Here is an 18,983-nt window from a genome sequence, read left to right on the forward strand (position 1 = left end):
TGAGAGGGATGGAGAGAAACATTAACACCTTTCCCACCTCAGAAGCACAATCCCTGAGATAATTTACATTTCATCTGGGATTTCAAATGAAATTGCTGAAATTACGTATTGTAGGCTGGGTATAACAGATGGGTATCCATTCTTATTGAATTAATACAAGGTTCAAATATTTTTGTATAATGACCTCTTACCTCTTAACTGACCTCTTAACTGACCTCTTAAAAAACATTGGCCTTTATCTATCATGGCCCTCTAATAATCTCCATCCCTGAATTGGCTACATCACTCTACTCTCCTCTGCACCAGTGGCTGGTGTGTGGTGGGCGTTCTGGCGCACTATGGCTGGTGTTGCATCATCCAGGTGGATGCTCCACACTGGTGGTGGTTGAGGAGATTCCCCTTGTACTATGAAAAGCGCTATATTATTATTATTATTATTATTATTATTATTCTCCCAAATAGTTTACTTACTAATTCCTATTTTATGCCCACTGTATTGATAATGTTGAAGATTATGACACAACAGTAGTGCTTGATTTGGTTATTAAAAGGAGATTTTCATTTATGTCAGCTTTTATCTTTGCTTTTACGCCTGGATGACCTTGCTGAGCTATCTGACAATGTGAGTTATGGTCTGAATGTGGCTTTCCAGTATTATTCTAGCAGATGACTCCATCAGGACTGAACCTTGAGCAGCACACATCATCCTTGATCTTACAAAACAAAACACATAACATAACATAACATATAACATATAACATATAACATATAACATAAAACAAAACAAAAAATCAAATAAAAAAAATAAAAAAAATAAAATAAAAACAATGTGTACTTATTTGCTTTTGTCTCCTTTTGCCTTTTGGTCTTTTAACATTAAAGCAAAGCAATTTGGCAGTGAAGATACTGATTTTCAAAAGCACAAGCCAAATGCTGGGCTCTTGAGATGACTCAAAACTCCAGAAACCTGAACAGAGTAACTCTTCATCAAAAAGAAGCCCTCTAAAACACAAACCTCTTAAAAGCCCTTTAAAGAGCTCTTTAAAGAGTAATGCGCATATTTACAATGTTTACAACAACATTTACAAATGATTAGTAATCAGACTATGAAAATACTTTACTTTGTAAAAGAACCTATTAAACCTACTCTGAAAAACTTTGCAATTTAACAGAACCAAATGTTCGTTGAAGCTATTAGAACATAGTGGCATCCTCCTCACTGTTTTCTCTGACATTGCATTAAATGTTGTGAACATGACTCAAGGGCTCCAGCAAACTACACCAATATTGATTAGCTGCCTCTGAGTCCTGTTTCATCCTGATGATCTCATGAATTAAGTATTCATCTAACAGAGGTGAATCCCATTGACAGAGCATCTTTTTTTTCTGATAAAATGATACAACTTGCCAAGTTGCTTCTTTGGTGTTCTAAGTTCTCGGTGTATGTCCTGAAACAGACAAATACTCTCAGAACAGAACCTTCCAATAAAAGTGCATATAGTCAGTAGACTTACTTTTCATGAGAAGGGTAAGGCTGCAAAGCTGTCTCATGCGACATGCCTCCTCCTTTTAGGATCTAAGGATCTCTGTGAATTACAATAGACTGCAATAGACTACAGTAGACTTTTTTAGAAATAGAGACACTTCTATGGAGATGGAATTGTTGCATATTAACATACAAATGGAAAGAGATTCACAAATAGAAAGTTGGTTCACAAATAAATTGAATGAGATCCACAAATAAATGTGAGTTTCACAAAAATTAAATTAATTCACAAATAAAAAGAATGAGATTTACAAATATATGTTAGGAGTTTCACAAAAATAAAGTGAATTCACAAATAAATAAAATGAGATTTGCAAATAAAAAAATTATTTACAAATATATTTTTTAACTCTCAAACACAACTCTGTCCAGCATTCATTTGTGAATCGTGCGCATTTATTTGTGGATCGCTTCCTGTGCATTTGTGGATAGCTACATGCATTTGTCAATTTTGAAACAAATCTAGCATCAAAATGTGCACACAAATCTACAAACAGGTGGACTCCACCCATCGTCTGTTCAAGCCAATCAGATAACGGCCACATTGCTCGGACCAATCGTAGCATGTTCTATCTTCAACCAATCACACTTCGTTTTACTATCAGGGTGGGACCAGAGTCACAGTGCTCTCATGAGCATGGAATCAAGCACATACAGATAAATTCCAATTCCGTGTCTTGTTAAATGTTGACAGCTGAAAATTGCCCATTTGTAGAGTGTCCTGATCATAAGCTTTATAACTAAACTGGCTGACTGTATGAATCTTCTATTTTAATTTTAACCAAGTTTCTTGACGGAACTGTGTCATCAAAACCTTTACTCTTAATGTTACATGGCAGATCCAAACAGACACAATACTAGACACTACAAAAGATCAGAAGTACAGATAGTGCCTTTATAAAACATGAATCATATTAGATGATCTTAGGAGCACAAACCATAAATTAATACCCTATATTACACAGTGTACAGGATCTACTATGCCAATAATTTGGTTTCACATTATGTTAATGTATTTAATAAAAGCAGTTGTAAGGTAATATTTATTAGAATTGAGCATTTTAGCACTTTTGTGCGAATGTTTCTGGAGATACTATTATGGGGTTCCTTTCTAAAATACAGCATCATGTTCTGAGAGTGATAATTGACTCATTGGTTATTGCCATCTTTTTCAGATGTTTCCCCTGTGTACTGCCCATCAACTTTGAGCACTTGACTCACCTGCTCCAAAGCTTCCAGCTCCAATACAGGACACCTTTTAAAATGTGTAATATGAGATTGTTTATTTTTATGTCAGATTTCTTTTAAGTTACAATGTCATGTCTTGAAATGAAAGTGCAATACAAAATTTAAATTAACTGTAACATTGTCTTTGGGTTGACTTAAAAATGAAAATTCTGTAATTTATTCATCCTCATGTTTTCTATTTAGTTTCTTCTGTGGAAAATGAGAATACACTGTAAAATGTAGATGCTGCTAATGAGGCTGAAATGAAAGCGAGGCTGTCAGTCCCTGTCATAATTCCTGACATCTCCTTTTGAGTTCCTCCCAAAGAAAAAAGTCAATCGTTTGGGTTTGGAACAACATGAATATGAGGATAAATGATGACTCATCTCATTTGACAAAATATTTTTTGTGATGTAATTGACAAATCTTATTTTGAGGTAATAGGTTTTAAAGAGTGTCTTTTTGTAACACTTTAAAGCAAGTCTGTTGGCTAAAAGGTATGATTTTATTGGTTACAAATTACAGGTTCTCATGCATGTAACTACAAATGACAATAAATTTGAGTACATGTATTTACACACACAAACACTGGAATTGAACTTTACAACTGGAATGCTGGCATGTTGCTCGATTTTGTTGTACATGAACATCCTCATTGCCACGTCATGATGTTGTATCAGTTGTCTGGGACGGATACTCCTAGTCAGGGTAAAAGCATTCTGCACAAATGATTGGAAAAAATAACAGTTTCACGTTAAAAACAAGTCCATTACTCTATAGAAAAGAACATGTTACACAAACAAGATTGGGCCATGGAGCTTTGTGATGTCTTAACACCAGTAGCACAAAAGTTCCACAACTATTTCCATCTTTTTGTGATGTTGAGCAGAGAGCACCAGTATCCTCGCAACTCTTTTATTATTATTATTATTATTATTATTATTAGCTACCATGGCACATTCTGAGAGGGGAGTGTCACTTTGCACTTGACTACAAGATAATGCACATTGTATTTTGCAATTCATATACTTCAACTTATTGTTGAACTTTAACATGCAACAAATGTAAAGACATAATACAGGGGTATCAAAACGAATTAGCTGTCTCGCTGGTCTGCAAAGGATGACAGCATTGCTAGACTGATTTTATCATTTATAGGCAGCTTTAGAATGGCACTGTAAGTTGAAGAGAAGCATAATTAAATGCTGAAACATTTCAGACTCCTAATGTCCTCATGAACACTCAATTGAGAGAACCAGTAATGTTTTCCCTTCTGAGAACTGTAACACATCTATTAGGCAATAGCAAATGTGTAATCAATATTTCTGTTTGAATCCTAAGTGGCATTGGTCTCTTTAGGGAAATTAAACAAACTTCATGTAATGCTGTTACTTGCTGTGTATAAGTTACATTTACTTTAAACATCACAGTGATGTTCTGTACCAATTAGAACCCTTACACAAATAGTTAAAACATTTAGAGTTATGATTAAATAATATTAAAATCTAAGGTCTTCAAAAGGACACATGCGTGGGGTTTTTGTGGGTGTCTTGGCTTTGCCTTCACTTTAAAATCAATAGCATGGCCATAATATCTCTGCGCTCTTGAGCTCAGCTTGAAACTGGAAAACTACTGTTAACATGTTATCTTCCTTTCTACTCTTTCTACTTGTTCATATTGTCCACAAAACAAAAACAAGACATTAAAGCAAAATCTAAATTAGGCTTTGGTATGTATAGATACAAACAAAGCGGTGTATTGTTCTAATGTAATTCACCTTTCTCTCCATCTGACTCAGTAGTGAAGCTGTTATATCAGGAATTGGAACATAATGGGAAGCTTGTTATTTCAAAGTATGTTCTCCGAGGATTGTTAATGGTTTTGGAACTAGGCAATACAGTAAAATGTTTTAAAAACAGTGTGGAATAGGCTTCCCCTCCTCTATCACTGTTATAAAAGTCTCAGATTGGCATAAATAAAATGATAAAATAACCCCAAAATCCCATAGTGTAATTTGGCAGCTTGAATAATAATATAATTGCATCATAATATCTATTCAACAGCACATCTAATTCTCAGGGTCCAAAACCAAACCATTATGGATTTAATGTAAATATAATATAAAATGTATATATATATATATATATATATATATATATATATATATATATATATATATATATATATATATATATATATATAATTTATAAAACATATATTATTTGAACTTAATAAACAAGGCAAGTGCAGATTTGGTTTTTCGCCAAAACCAAACCATTATATAATATGTAATTTATTAAACATATATTTAAACTTGATAAAAGATGGAAAAGCAAGTCCAGTTTTGATTTGGCCAAATTCATTCCTAACCAAACCATCATGGATTGGACAGATACTGTATATATATTATAGGCTAACATGTACAATTTATATAACATAAATAATTTGAATATGATGTGTATATGATAATTAATACCATAATTATGTATGGTAGCCCGTGCTGGTGTGCTCTTCAGATTTTTTATTAGCCTACTTCAAAATTTGAGCTACAGGCCTATTAAGTATTAGTTTATACTGTACATCAAGCTTCAGGTGTGTACGCATCACACTGTTTGTCTTTTGAAATATTGTCGTATCAAAGAACCTCTGTGTAATGTAACTTGTGGCATCATTAGGGAGAGTGCTTGCGCTGTAAGTGGCCGAGTGTCATTGTGATCGAGGTGTACGCGCTCGTGTGTGCTCGTGTGCGCTCTTCAGTTCAGCGCTCCGCTCGCTGACAGTCTGCTGCCGCTGCTGTTGGACGAGAACTATGGAGGAGAAGCGTAAGGTGGATGAGAGTGCCAAAGACCCACAATCAACCTCCTACCAGCGGAGGATGTGGAGGAATTTCCAGGAGAAAACCAAACCGTTTTTAAGCCCCAAACTGGGCTCCGACCGACGCAGCGGGGATGGTAAAAAAGAGAGCAGCCTGTGGATGTTTAAAAGAAAGAAAACACAGGTCCTGGATCGGGTCTTCTCGTCCTCACAGCCCAATCTGTGCTGCTCTACTCCACCGTCTTTCGACAGCGACCAGCCGGACTCGAGCGCCAGTATAGGGCTCGGGACATCACCGCTGGCCGCTGTTGATGGAGCATCAGTCAGTAAACCGGAGATTTCCGTATCCGCGCACGGGAGCCCGAAGCTGCTCGTGTCTCATCTGGCGATGATGTCCCAGCAGAAGAGCTCGTCCTTGGGCTCGACGTGCTTTGAGAAGCTGGTAGTGGATTCAGCGGCATCCAGTGAGGATGAGCTCGCTAAAAACGCCAGTGATCTGGTAAGTGTGAGAGTTAATTTTAAACACAAGAAAAGTGACCAGAGGGTAATGTTGTGTAATCATGCATTTGTATTTACATAGTGCACATGTTGAGCTGTAAAACAGACACTTTCTTGACATTTCACCACGGTGGTGAAATTATTCATGATCGGACAGTTTCGTCATTAACGGGCCCTCAGTGATGCATGAATAGTGAATATTGGCTGGTCAGCTCCCACGTGGTTGTATTGTGCATGTTTGACAGCAGTTGACATTAAGACAGGTTGATCTGCCAATGTATGGTGCTGATGCACCTCTTGTGTACTCATTATAGAGGCTAAGCACTAACTTTATTTCAGAAGTATATCACATTTTCTCTTTCATGCACAAAAAGACCATAAAAACATTTTGATAATTAAACCACTCTTAAAGGGACATTTCACCCAAAAATGAAAATTCTCTCATCCTTTACTCACCCTCATGCCATCCCTGATGTGTATGACTTTCTTCAGCAGAACACACACACACACACACACACACACACACACACACACACACACACACACACACACACACACACACACATATATATATATATATATATACACATATTTATATATACATATATATATCTCAGCTCTGTAGGTCCATACAATGCAATTGAATGGTGATCTTTTAAGCCCCAAATGGTGATTTGTAGCTCCAAATATCACATAAAGGAAACATAGAAATAATCAATATGACTCCAGTGGTTAAATCCATACCTTCAGAAGCGATATAATAGTTCTGGGTGAGAAACAGATGAAAATATATTATATATAATAAATATTTTGTTTTTACTCTAAATCTCCACTTTCATTTTTACATCAGAAAGTCACATGTGGTGCCTGTTTAGTTTCACTTTCACATCTGAAAGTGAACATTAATGGAGATTTAGAGTAAAAAGGGACTTATTTGTTTCTCACCCACACCTATTATATCGCTTCAGAAGATCTGGATTAGACCTCTGGAGTCTTATGGATTACTTCTATGTTTCCATTACGTGATTTTTGGAGCTACAAATGTCTGATCAGCATCCACTTGCATTTTAAGAACCTAATGAGCTGAGATATTTTTCTATTTTTCTTCAAATGTGTTCTAGTGAAGAAAGAAAGTCATACACACATGAGATATCATGAGGGTGAGTGAATAATGAGAGAATTTTCATTTTTGGGTGAACTACCCCTTTAAGCCAACTGGTCCCAAAGGAGGCCTAAGTTTTAGTGAATGCATGAAGTAATTTACCCTGAAGTTCACACAGGGACAGAGTAACCACAGGTGTAGTTCTCTACATTAACTATTGATATCCTCAATGTTGGACAACCAGACAGTGTCCAAATACTTTTTGTCTAAATTTTGAACAGCATATCTACCGTATTATAATTTTAAACCTAAAAATATTATTTTTGTAAAATGTGCTTGAAAATGTGCTTATTGTTTCTTGATGTGCTTGAAAAGTACAGCTGTGCTATCTAAAAAAAGCCACTTGGTTTGATAGCATATTTTGTTATCTAATGTAACATTGCCAAGTGTGGCATAGTGTGTCCACTGTAGCTCATACATTGTTTAGAGATGTCATTTTACATTGTACATTCTCTCTCAGATTAAAATATTGATTATATATTTATCCGTTGATTTATAACAAACAGTTATGATTACTTTTCTAACACTCCCATGAGAAAGTTTTTCATAGTCACAAAATTCTTTCACATAAGATACACATAATAAGAGCTCTCGACTGGTGAAGCATTGTTAACATGTAGTAGCTTTTTGTGGTTATCACATTTGATGCCCCGGATGTTTGAATTGACACGTCTGTGCCTCAGGGATAATTAAACGTAAAATGCAAAGTTTGTCAAAATGTACTCACCCTAATGTTGTTCCAGTGTTAACCTCAGTCACCACTGACTTTCATTGTATGCAAAAAAGGTGCAATGAAAATGAATACTGACTGAGACTTTTTGATGAACTATCCCTTTAACGAAAACACTGTGAACTTCTGAAGTGTTTGATGGATTAATCTTATCTGCTTACTCAGGTTTTCCATCTCTTATGGTTAGTGACAACAATCTTAAACAATTAAGCTTTGGGGAGAAATTGTACCTTTTATATGGAAATTAAGTTTTATAGAGCTGTGCACCTGCTATCTCATCTTCTATTATTCCCCCATCAGGTCATATATTAATTAACAATAAAAAGATGAAGCCACAAGTCACCTGTTTCACAATTAATATTATAATCTCAGAAAGTATAAGCATCAGAGGTCAATGAACTGAAAGGAATTTATATAGTTTGCTGTATAAAGGGATTGTTTAACCAAAAATTAAAAATAATTTACTTACCCTCATGCCATCCCAGATGTGTACAACTTTCTTTCTTCTGCAGAACAAAAAATATTTTTAGAAGAATATTTCAGCTCTGTTGGTCCATACAATGCAAGTGAATGGTGACCAGAACTTTGAAGCTCCAAAAAGCATATAAAGGCAGCTTAAAAGTAATCCATAAGACTCCAGTGGTTAAACCCATATCTTCAGAAGCAATATGATAGCTGTGGGTGAGAAACAGATCAATATTTAAATCCTCTTTTACTATATATTCTCTTCCCTGCCTGGTAGGTGGTGATATGCATGACTAATGTGAATCGCCAAAAACAAAAGAAGAATGTGAAAGTGGAGATTGATCATAAAAAAGGACTTAAATATTGATCTTCTTCTCACTCACACTTATCATATAGTTTCTGAAGACATGGATTTAACCACTGGAGTCATATGGATTACTTTTATGCTGCCTTTTGTGCTTTTGGAGCTTCAAAATTTTGGTACCCATTCACTTGCATTGTATGGACCTACAGAGCTAAAATAGTCTCCTAAAAATCTTTGTTTGTGTTCTGCTGAAGAAAGAAAGTAATTCACATCTGGGATGGCATGAGGGTGAGTAAATGATGAGAGAATTTTCATTTTTGAGTGAACTATCCCTTTAAGTGTCTTTAGGCTGGTATAATTACATAATTTTTTAGACAGGCAATTGAGCCTTTTTTATGTACTGCATCAGTCAACGAAAATGCAGAGACACAATCATTTCACAGTGATTCCCTGGTCAAAACTACTATTTAAATGTTCACTTTCGAATTGAAAGAACTTGTTGGGAAGCGTGTTTATTGGACTAAATCAATAAATTATTTTGTGAATCTGTTGAAGTCATTATAATGGTCCATTATTTTGTGAATCCCCACTGGCAATGTTTGTAACGAACAGACAGGAATACTGCTTAGGAGATGTTCGTGTGAGATTACATAGTGTCAGATGTAATGCTTGAGAAAGAGTAATGCTTAATATATTTTGCTCTTTCACAGTGCTAGCAGCATTATGGAGATAATTTGTCAGCCAGATAATGGATTTCCATTTGGATCTGGGTTGGTTTACAACCTGGTCAATAGCATACTGTCCACCTTCCTCAAGCTCAGGGGGTATGTTTATCAGATAGCAGATGTTAACCCATAGTTGCATCACTGTTGTAAGCATCTTTACAACAACAATCCTATTACTAACGTAGGCAGTTCACATTAGGCTCTGCATATAGCGCTATAGTTTATTGGATAAGTCTCAGATATTTATGCAAGGCTCATTTTAACAGTACACAATATCAATGGAGCAAAACTCCACCCTTAGGAATTATGCAACACATAACCAGAAGTTTATCCACCTAGAAAAGTAGTCCCATGTCAAATTTAGACATCTCTAGAGATCAAATTATAAAGATTATTAAAGAAAAAAGTTTTTACAATTGACTGCTACAGATGCTGGTGATAGACTTCAAACTGTGATCATTTAACCTGGAATATACCTTTAATGCATACAACATGGTATGTGGGTTACAAACGTTCATTGGCATGTAATGCAAAGAAGACAATCAAAGAGTCAGTGACCCATCTCGTCTGATCCATAATTAAACCCTCTCCCATATCTTTCCCTCTATTCCGCTTATATAATACCTTGCTTCCATACTCAGCTCCTATTCCTCTATGCTGTTCTGTTTGAAAAATTTAACAGAGAGGGCTTTGTGACCATGAATTAAAGATATTGCTAGGTATAGATCTGGGTGATCTCTATCTAGAGCAGAACAGATTATACAAGGTCATAAGTGAAGAGTCAGTGTGTATAACTCATGCTGTTCCTCTTGTGCTGTTTTCATCATGTTTTTATTACCTCACAATGGAGGTTTCTGTCACTATCTAATAGTGTGGAAAAAGCTTCTGGCAGGTAACATACTTCCTTGCTCTCATTTTTGCTAATTTGCTGACTTGTTTTAGCACGGTATGTGTCAAGGCTTCATAGTCTTTAATTGCCTTTAATTTAATTGGCTCTGGCTGCTTTCAAAGAAAGCGATGTGATTAAATTTCAGTCCAAGAAAACTACAGTGGCAAGAACTGAAAAGTGTATCTCAGTTGGCACTACTGTAGATCTGTGTTTTCTTTCAGGACAGTTGGTTACATCAAGTGGTAGATGGTTAGTCTTTGATAAGAGAAGTTTTAAAAGTTTTGATAGGGTGAAAAGGCCTTTGCACCTCATTTTCCAGTCTTTATTAGGTGCCCTACTTCTGTCCCTCGAAAGTCCTCATCATTTCCTGAAACACATGCTGCACTATTAATGGCTACAACAGGTCACGCCAAAGCTAAAATGAACATTCACTTTACATGTGTCCTCATTTAAATTTAGGCTTCCTTTTTAGCATATATTCTGCAGTGGTGTTAGAATGTAACTTTTTTCATTGCTAATGTCATGTCAGCTTACATTAAGCAAAACTAGATTTTTACATCGTTTGAGGAAAATGTGAGTGGTGCTTGCAAAACTCACCACCATGATGCTGGGGTGTGGTGGGTGGTTGCCAGGGCACTGCTATGTGGTTGCTAAGGTGTTCTCAGTGTTTTAAGCACATTGATGGTTGCTAGGGTGTTCTAGGTAGTTAGAAGGTGGTTTCTTATTGGCTAAAATCAAAAGGGCCCACCCCAAAAGTCTCAATGATATTCTGGTCCCAAAGATATGACTCATGTCCCGTCTTCAATGCAAGTCTATGGGATTTTTTCACCAGTTAATTGTCTTCCATGTGAAAATCGTAAGTCTGATCTCTTAGAAGAGTAAAAGCACACCTTTTCTCAATGAGCCGTATTTGAGGTATGATTCACGTCCGTAGCAAAAATAGTACTGAATGAGTGACTTCATTTGAGGAGTTTATTTAAGCATGCACCACTAATAAACTAATTAATGTTAGGTCATTTTGAAAATAGTTACACTGATCTTACTGTCACACTGTAAGATCATATTGAACTTATACTGATTGACAGTGATTCAAAGGAATATTCCATTTTCAATACAAATTAAGCTCAAAAAACCACAAATCACAAAAATAATTTCAACTTGTCCCTCCGTTTCTTTAAAAAAAACAAAACATTGAGGTTACACTGAAGTGAAAAGGGCCCATTTTTGCTTATAATTTTGTAAAAGCACCTACATGAATTCTTCTGTTAACACTTGAATATTATTTGAGCTGACAAGTTGTTTAAATCACCATTCTTACAGTTGTTTTAGGGTTTACGCCAATACGTCGTCGTGGTAACGAAGTTGTACAATTATATATAACTTTATACAGAAAAAATTAGTAGGCTAAGCGATTTTACGTATCACACTAAAACCATGTTAACACATATATTGCTTACGTCTTGTGGCTATACTTTTGAAAAAGTGAGTGTTTTAACATTTATGGATTGGCCCATTTACTTCCAATGTAAGTGCCTCACTGTAACCTTGATTTTTGATTTTGCTTTTTTTTTTTTTTTTTTTTAAGACAAGGAGGGACAATTCAAATGTTTTTTTTTTTTTTGCTGTAATCGACATTATGCCACAAATGCTGTCGATTCAGCTGAACTTGTATCAAACACTGAATATTCCTTTAACTTGCTGTGAAACTTAATAGCTTTTATTCACTTTTGTTGTGTGCTCGCTTTCAAAAAATTGAAACTAGCTGCAAACTTGCTGCAAATTTGCTGCTCGTTGTTTTCACATGCAAAGGAGCTTGTAATTTGATGAAATGCTTGCCAGATGTTTGCAGCTCTTCATCAGTAGTGGTGAACCTCCGGCAAACCTTTGGCAACAATGGAAAATTTGCCACAAGTTTGCCGCAAAGCTCGTTTTTATGTGAAAATGATCTGTGGCGAATTTGCGGCAAGTTTGCGGCAAATTTGCCATGAACTCTCGAGTTTTGTGAGGGCTAGCATCTATACAGTATACAGTATAACTATACAATACAGTATAAAGTACTGTATATCTGTATAGTATACAGATGTATATAAGAGATTATGGGTTCTAATACATAGGATATGTCAACTGCTTAGCCACATGCTAGCTTTAGCAGTCCAGTGCAAGTGGAAAACAATCAGTTTAATGACAATATGTGAAATACTTTACAGGAAGTGACTAGGATTTGTAGATCACCAACCTAACTTTCATGTTGTTAGTTCTGCAGTTCTGATTTACATATATAAAATATATCAAGTCTGAGTTAGATCAGTTGTTCGTAGTAGCATCTCTTCTAAACCGATGAATTAAGAATACTGTAGATAGATTAGTAGATTACATTGCACTCATTGAATGTATGTCACAAGCAAACAAGCTTAAAAACCTGTGAATAACCCTCCTTCAGTCAGTTTATTGGTAGCGAGAAGATGTTTAAGTCACATTTCCTGACATACACAGTGGTAAACCACAGTAGTGCGGCCCCCTGTTTACTTGTGTCTTCTTCAGACATGAATACTCAACTTTCTGTTCTGTACCATCACACTCTCCTGTCACCCTCAACATCCTCCCCACAGAGGCACATAGAAAATTATCTAAACATGCGTGGATCACATGAGGCCGTTTGGCTTAATATAAATTGGTTTCTTTCCCCGGAGCTGAAATGTTTTTATGATATCCTCATGCCCTGCACAAATGAGATGGAAGCACAATCCAGGATGACTCAAGCGTTTTTTTCTATTTGTAGTGACTGTATAGGGATGTTATCTCAAATGTTGATTTCTGTGGAGAGATAGGGGTTACAGATTACCTTTTTTTAAGAGCAAAACTAGACACTGGCAGGAAGGAGATGGTCTATCTTCCTTTATGTCCAAGAAGATTCATCTTCAATTCAGGTCCTTACTATGTTTCTGGAAGACTGAGTGTACCTCAAAGGGGGTCACACAACGGAAACGAAAGGCAGACAACATACAGTGTACTAAAATTTGAAATCATTGTTTTCTATGAATGTACGCACATCGCCTCTGCTGTTCAGCATTTGTTGGCAGCGCCCAGCTATGACTTTGGGGGCTGCTCAAAATTTTATCACACCATCGAGTGCCACTCACATAGTTTTACATTACATTAAATTCAACCCAAATTGTCAAGAGATACATTGTTGAGTTTTGGCTAGGCTAGATGATACATTGAATAGGCTGTAGGGAATTTGTAAGAAAAAAGTTCGTCACTTTGTTGTTTGACAGCTTGAATAAAGCCTAGGTTACATTTAGAGAAATTGCATAATAAATGTTACCCTTAAATCTTTCAGTTTGTGCAGTTGCACTGATTTTTGCATATTCCAACAGACTGATTTCATAGTGAAATCAGAAACAAAGTAGGCTGACATTTCTTAGGTAAAACTAGTCTGTGCTTTTTGAATTTCGAAACATTGGTGGGGCTAAAGCAGTAAGTGTTGTTGGACGTATGGGCACGTGTGAGTTCCATTTACTGGATGAAATGTCCATGGAGGGGTGCCAAAATAAGTTGAGAAGCAAGTTGTTTTCAGCTGTACGGGATGTAATACAGTGAAGAGGAATGCTATTTAATAAACTTAACCCCCAAACCTCAAACTAAAATCTAACCATTAGTGGAGTACAAATGTACAAATGGTGTCAGTGTGGGATACGGACCCAGGTCTCCCACGCTGCTGATTCAAAGCGGTTCTGTTCGTGTTACAAGGGAAGGTAAAAAAGCTGGAGCTGATGCAATAATGTATGATGGCAGATGCCGCTTGTCAGTAAGTCTGCATAATGTGCCCGATCCTAGGGTACTAGATCTCTCAGAAACAACATGCTGACTTTCCATGTGATCATGTTGGCACCAACCTGCAAACTCATTTGATTCATTCTTGAAGAAGCACAAAAGCATTAGTTTGTAACTTTTGTCTATACTTTGATTAGATTCACTATTTTGGACTGCAACTGCAATTCCTGTGTCATGGTACACAACCATCTGACTTGTGTAAAGTGTCATATTTCCACAAGAAACAGGATTTTTAACAAGAAAAAATGTGTAGTCTTCATGCTACCCATTAGGAATTGATTAAGCATTCCATACCAGAATGGACCAGGGCAGGACATGGTCTCTACATACTGGAAGAGTTGGTTATATAGAGGAGAGGTGTTGAAAAATAAGACAGCTTGGTGATTTTAACTGAAATGCAATTTCATTTAGGGACAGAGCAAGTTAAAATATAATTAAAATATAAAAAATTATTTTGATAAATGATTTAGAAGGCAAACATTTTTCTTTGAAAAACATGCAACAATGAATAACATGCACAATAAAATCAGTAACATGTTACTAAGGTCAATTTTGACTTTAACATAGCATAAATGAACTCTTTTAACTTATTTAAAATTTTAATTGCCATTGAGTCAATGAAGAAAAAATATTTATATTTTTCCATCTTCTGTAATTTGAATATATACAGTATAAAGTATATAAATATACTCTTCTAAACCAATGAATTAAGAATAGACAGATCAGTAGATTACAGTGCACTAGGTGAATGAACGTCACAAGCAAACAAGCTTAAAAACACTATGAATAACTGAAGTGACTATAGCAAGGAAAAACTCCTTTCAATGTTATTTAGTGGTGAGAAAAAAAAAGAAAAAAATCTTTAGAGGAACCTGACCTCTGGCTTTATTAATTTGTACATAATCCAATATTATTATTTTTTTTTTATTCATTTTTTTTAATGCTGCTTTTTTGTTGTTGTTGTAATTAACATTTTTATTGATTCCTATGCACATGACAGTGGAAAAAAACTCAACACATATATAAAGAATCAACATTTTACATTTAAACCCTACTAATACAATCCCACCCTGACCCCTAACGAACACCCCTGTGGTCCAACATAACACACACACAATCCATATGCTCGAGGCTACGTTTAAATAAATATCCGAATTAAACACTCTGGACACTTTTGTCCATATCGAGTGCAAATGCAAAATAACGGGGTGAGACTTAACCTCTCCGGCTAGTTTGATCGAAAGGCTTTGCAGTGGCGAGCGAGATAGGGGCAAGAACTTCCTTTTCAGTACAAAACCAGGGAGGAGCTCTCTCAGGTGGAAGTGACCAATGAGCCAAATGTCTAAGACCGAACGCATAATAATAAAACAAAGTCTTGGGTAGGCCTAACCCACCATTGTCAATTGGCCTATGTAACTTATTGAAATTTAACTTGGGGCACTTACCATTCCAAATAAAGGACTTCACTATGCTATCAAATTGCTTGAAATAAGAGAGGGGGACATCTACACATAATCCAATATTATTAAGCCGTTTGAGCAAAAACCGATTGGCACGCATAATTGTTTTGCCCTCTTCCCCCGGTTTCACTTTGCATGTAAAATTTACTGCGTTATTACCGGCTTATCCAATATGAACAAGTGTTGTTCTCAAAGCTGAGCGTGATATGCACAACAAGGCCCTCAAAACTATCAAAAACAGCTTATTCAAAAAACTGACAACTTAAGAAACCCACAATTACTTTGCTTTTGCCATCGATCTTCTCACTTATGTGTTTTGCTCTGGTTTCCTGTGGGTGCTCAGTGCTGCCTCTCCACAGAGGAGACTGTTTTGCAGCTCTCAATGTTGTTGTGCTTGGATTTAATAACACTATAATGTATTTGTTTATATATCGTATGATACATGGTATGGTATTGAATCGGGAGCATCGTATTGTACGATACAATATATGTATGTATATAAATATATATACAGCACATGACAGAGACAGGCAACTAATCAGCATAAAATAATTTGTTTTCTTTTTCTGAAGGCTTAAACCAGTGGCTCAGACATGTAGTTGGTTTAATACTTGATTGCAAGCAATTTCCTTAATTAATTGTACATTATTAAGTAAGAACCGTTCTTCGCTCAAAGCAATCAGTAAATCAATACACTCAATCTGTGTCTAGGTAATGTATATGTTTTCATATATATGATGCATATATTATGTTCATTAGACTATGTTTACTTCTGTCGGCCTCTTAAAAGCATATGGAGTAGCTGCACTATAAAAAAAAATTCTTCTTTGCTTTAATTTTTATCAAACAGTAGCTAACCCATTAGATGATGAAAGGACTTTGTAGGGTTATTTTAGAATGAGGCAAACTGTAATTTAACCCTACAACTCTGATGTCGGGTGTAGTCGGCATGGGCAACATGTTTAGAATGGAACAGGTGGACAGTGAATATTCACAAGATAAAGGCATCTCTTTATTAAACGTTTTAACATGGTAATCCGGAGGATACATTTGCAGCTCAATGGCAGTTATCAAAATTAGATCTAAATGCACTTGCAAATGAACCTGTATGAAAACACATCTCTGCTTCTCGTGTGGATTCTTTGCTATATGTCTTAAAAGGGCTAATGAATGTGTATGAGCTTTATGCAATAAAGGGCAGGGTTTCTGAAGGTTCAGTGAGTTTTACAAAGACTGACTGGATTAAATGTATTTTGGATTTCTACCTTGGTCATTAGAACTCTGTACGGAGTGTGCTGGAGCAGAACCTGTCAATCCGAAATGGAGTGTGTAAGTGCATAAGTGTGAATATGTATTATTTAGGGAATGTGTATCTGCTGTATTAAATTAATCTCATTCTTCACTGATTGTTTGGTGTAAGCTGTTGCACTGCTGTTTTGTTCTGTTCTGTGTACATCAGTAATTCATTGTGAAGTTCTCTGCCGGAAGTAAATCAGTTCAGTTTTATTTTTATAGTGCATTTTACAATACATATTGTTCTAAAGCAGCTTTACAGAATCATTTTCATATTGTATTGTATTTCTGATTTTTAAAGAGTTGTTTTTGAGTTAATGTTTCTCTTTTTGCACAGCTTAATGCAAGCAGGAAGGACTATGAGGAAACAGGAAGTTGTGGCATCATGATTTTGTTCTGTTCATTTCTCAGCAATGAAAGTGATAGTATACGTTTAAAGGTAGTAATAATAATGCGGTTGTAGGTTAAATGATATTGTTGGAGTGTTTATTTGCACCTTTACAAGCCTGCACCAATTAAAGGAATAGTTCACCAAAAAATGAAAATTCTGTCATTGTTTACTCACCCTTATGTTATCAATAAATAAATAAATAAATAAATAAATAAATAAATAAATAAATAAACGACTTCTGCGGAGCCCAAAAGGAAAAATAAAAAAATTGTCACACACTGCTTATTTAACATAATGAAAGCAAAGGTTCACTTAGAGTTGGACAAAAATGCATTAAAACCAATCTAAGAGTAGTTGATACAACTAGTATTCTATATTCCAAGTCTTCTGAAGCCATACAATCTTTTTATGTGTCCCCATTCACTTTTATTATACAGTATGCCTAAAAACAGTGTGAGGTTTCTTCAATTGTCTCCTTTTGTGTTTCACGGGAGAAAGAAAGTCATACAGGTTTGGAATGAAGTGACATTTCTCATTCACATGTGTGAATAATGACAGAATTTTCATTTCTGGGTGAACTATCACTTTAATCTTCCTCCTTCCTCCCTAAATAATGTGCAGTATATTTCATAACCAGACCTGAAAAATCCTTTTCCTATCAGGGGATGTACATCCAGTGGATGGTCCTACTGAAGCTAAATACCACATATTTCTGTTTAATTTAATGAAACTCTTCAGTTGGCTGTGAGCAGGCCTGTTTACTGTGTACTGTACGAACTATAGATTCTATCCCCTAACCCTAAACCTAACCCTCACAAAAAACTTTCTGCATTTTTACATTTTCAAAAAAACATCATTTAGTATGTTTTTAAGCAATTTGAATCATGGGGACACTAGAAATTTCCTCATAAACCACATTTATAGCATAATACCCTTGTAATTACCAGTTTGTAACCTGAAAAAAATGTCCTTGTAAACCACCCAAACCCGCCCACACACACACACACACACACACACACACATCTGATTCATGTTCACTCTTCAGGAAGGCTGGACATCAATTGCCAGTTGTGTGGATAGATAAGGCGCTCCACTGGGCTTCATGACAGAACACATCCAAGCTTTGTTAGATGTTGATGTAGGCCAATTTAGAAACTAGAAATGTTAGCAGTGTGCTTAACTGACCAATGGAAGACTTGGAAAGTGTTCAGGAAATGTTTTTGAAAACATTTTTGCAGTTGTGTTTGGTAATGCTAATAACACAGAAATTACATACTTCAGCTTTAAAGAGCAGTTGGACATATTATGATTATTTTCAGGGTTCCTTCTGTCTCTTCTGCCCTATATTTGTGAATGATTGTGTGTGTGCAAGAGGCAGAAGGAAAGTAAAATGCTCATGGTTGTTTTAAGCGCACAAGTGGGTCAACTCATATGTGCAATCTGTTACAAACCATTATAACATGTTTGTGTTGATGCTAATTTACATATTAGCATTTGTCAAATGCATAACCATGCCCACTAGTGCATGCCATTGACCTCTATTTCTATATTACAAACAAAGCAATCTGACAGGCCTGCCTCATGTGGCTTTAATGAGACAGGCTTTGAAGCAGACTTTCTGGAGAAATAAGAGCACCGTTCATCT

General features: G+C 35.9%; 1 protein-coding gene across 9 annotated transcripts in view; it reads left to right on the forward strand.

The window, feature by feature from the left end:
- The first annotated feature begins 5,478 nt into the window (after positions 1-5,478).
- LOC127432191 (multiple C2 and transmembrane domain-containing protein 1-like) overlaps positions 5,479-18,983 on the forward strand; it is a 491,532-nt gene continuing 478,027 nt past the window's right edge. For 7 of the 9 annotated variants that reach the window (XR_007895716.1, XR_007895715.1, XM_051683066.1 and 4 more), the window contains exon 1: positions 5,480-6,086. Coding sequence is in view for 7 of the 9 variants with exons in the window: in XM_051683066.1 (XP_051539026.1) it covers positions 5,583-6,086 (504 nt within the window). In the remaining 2 variants the exon portion in view is untranslated. Of the gene's footprint in view, positions 6,087-18,983 lie in introns of all 9 variants that reach the window. The other 2 variants (XM_051683110.1, XM_051683164.1) reach the window with 2 other exon arrangements.

Source organism: Myxocyprinus asiaticus, chromosome 4 (assembly GCF_019703515.2).
Source record: "Myxocyprinus asiaticus isolate MX2 ecotype Aquarium Trade chromosome 4, UBuf_Myxa_2, whole genome shotgun sequence".
Lineage (NCBI taxonomy): Eukaryota > Metazoa > Chordata > Actinopteri > Cypriniformes > Catostomidae > Myxocyprinus > Myxocyprinus asiaticus.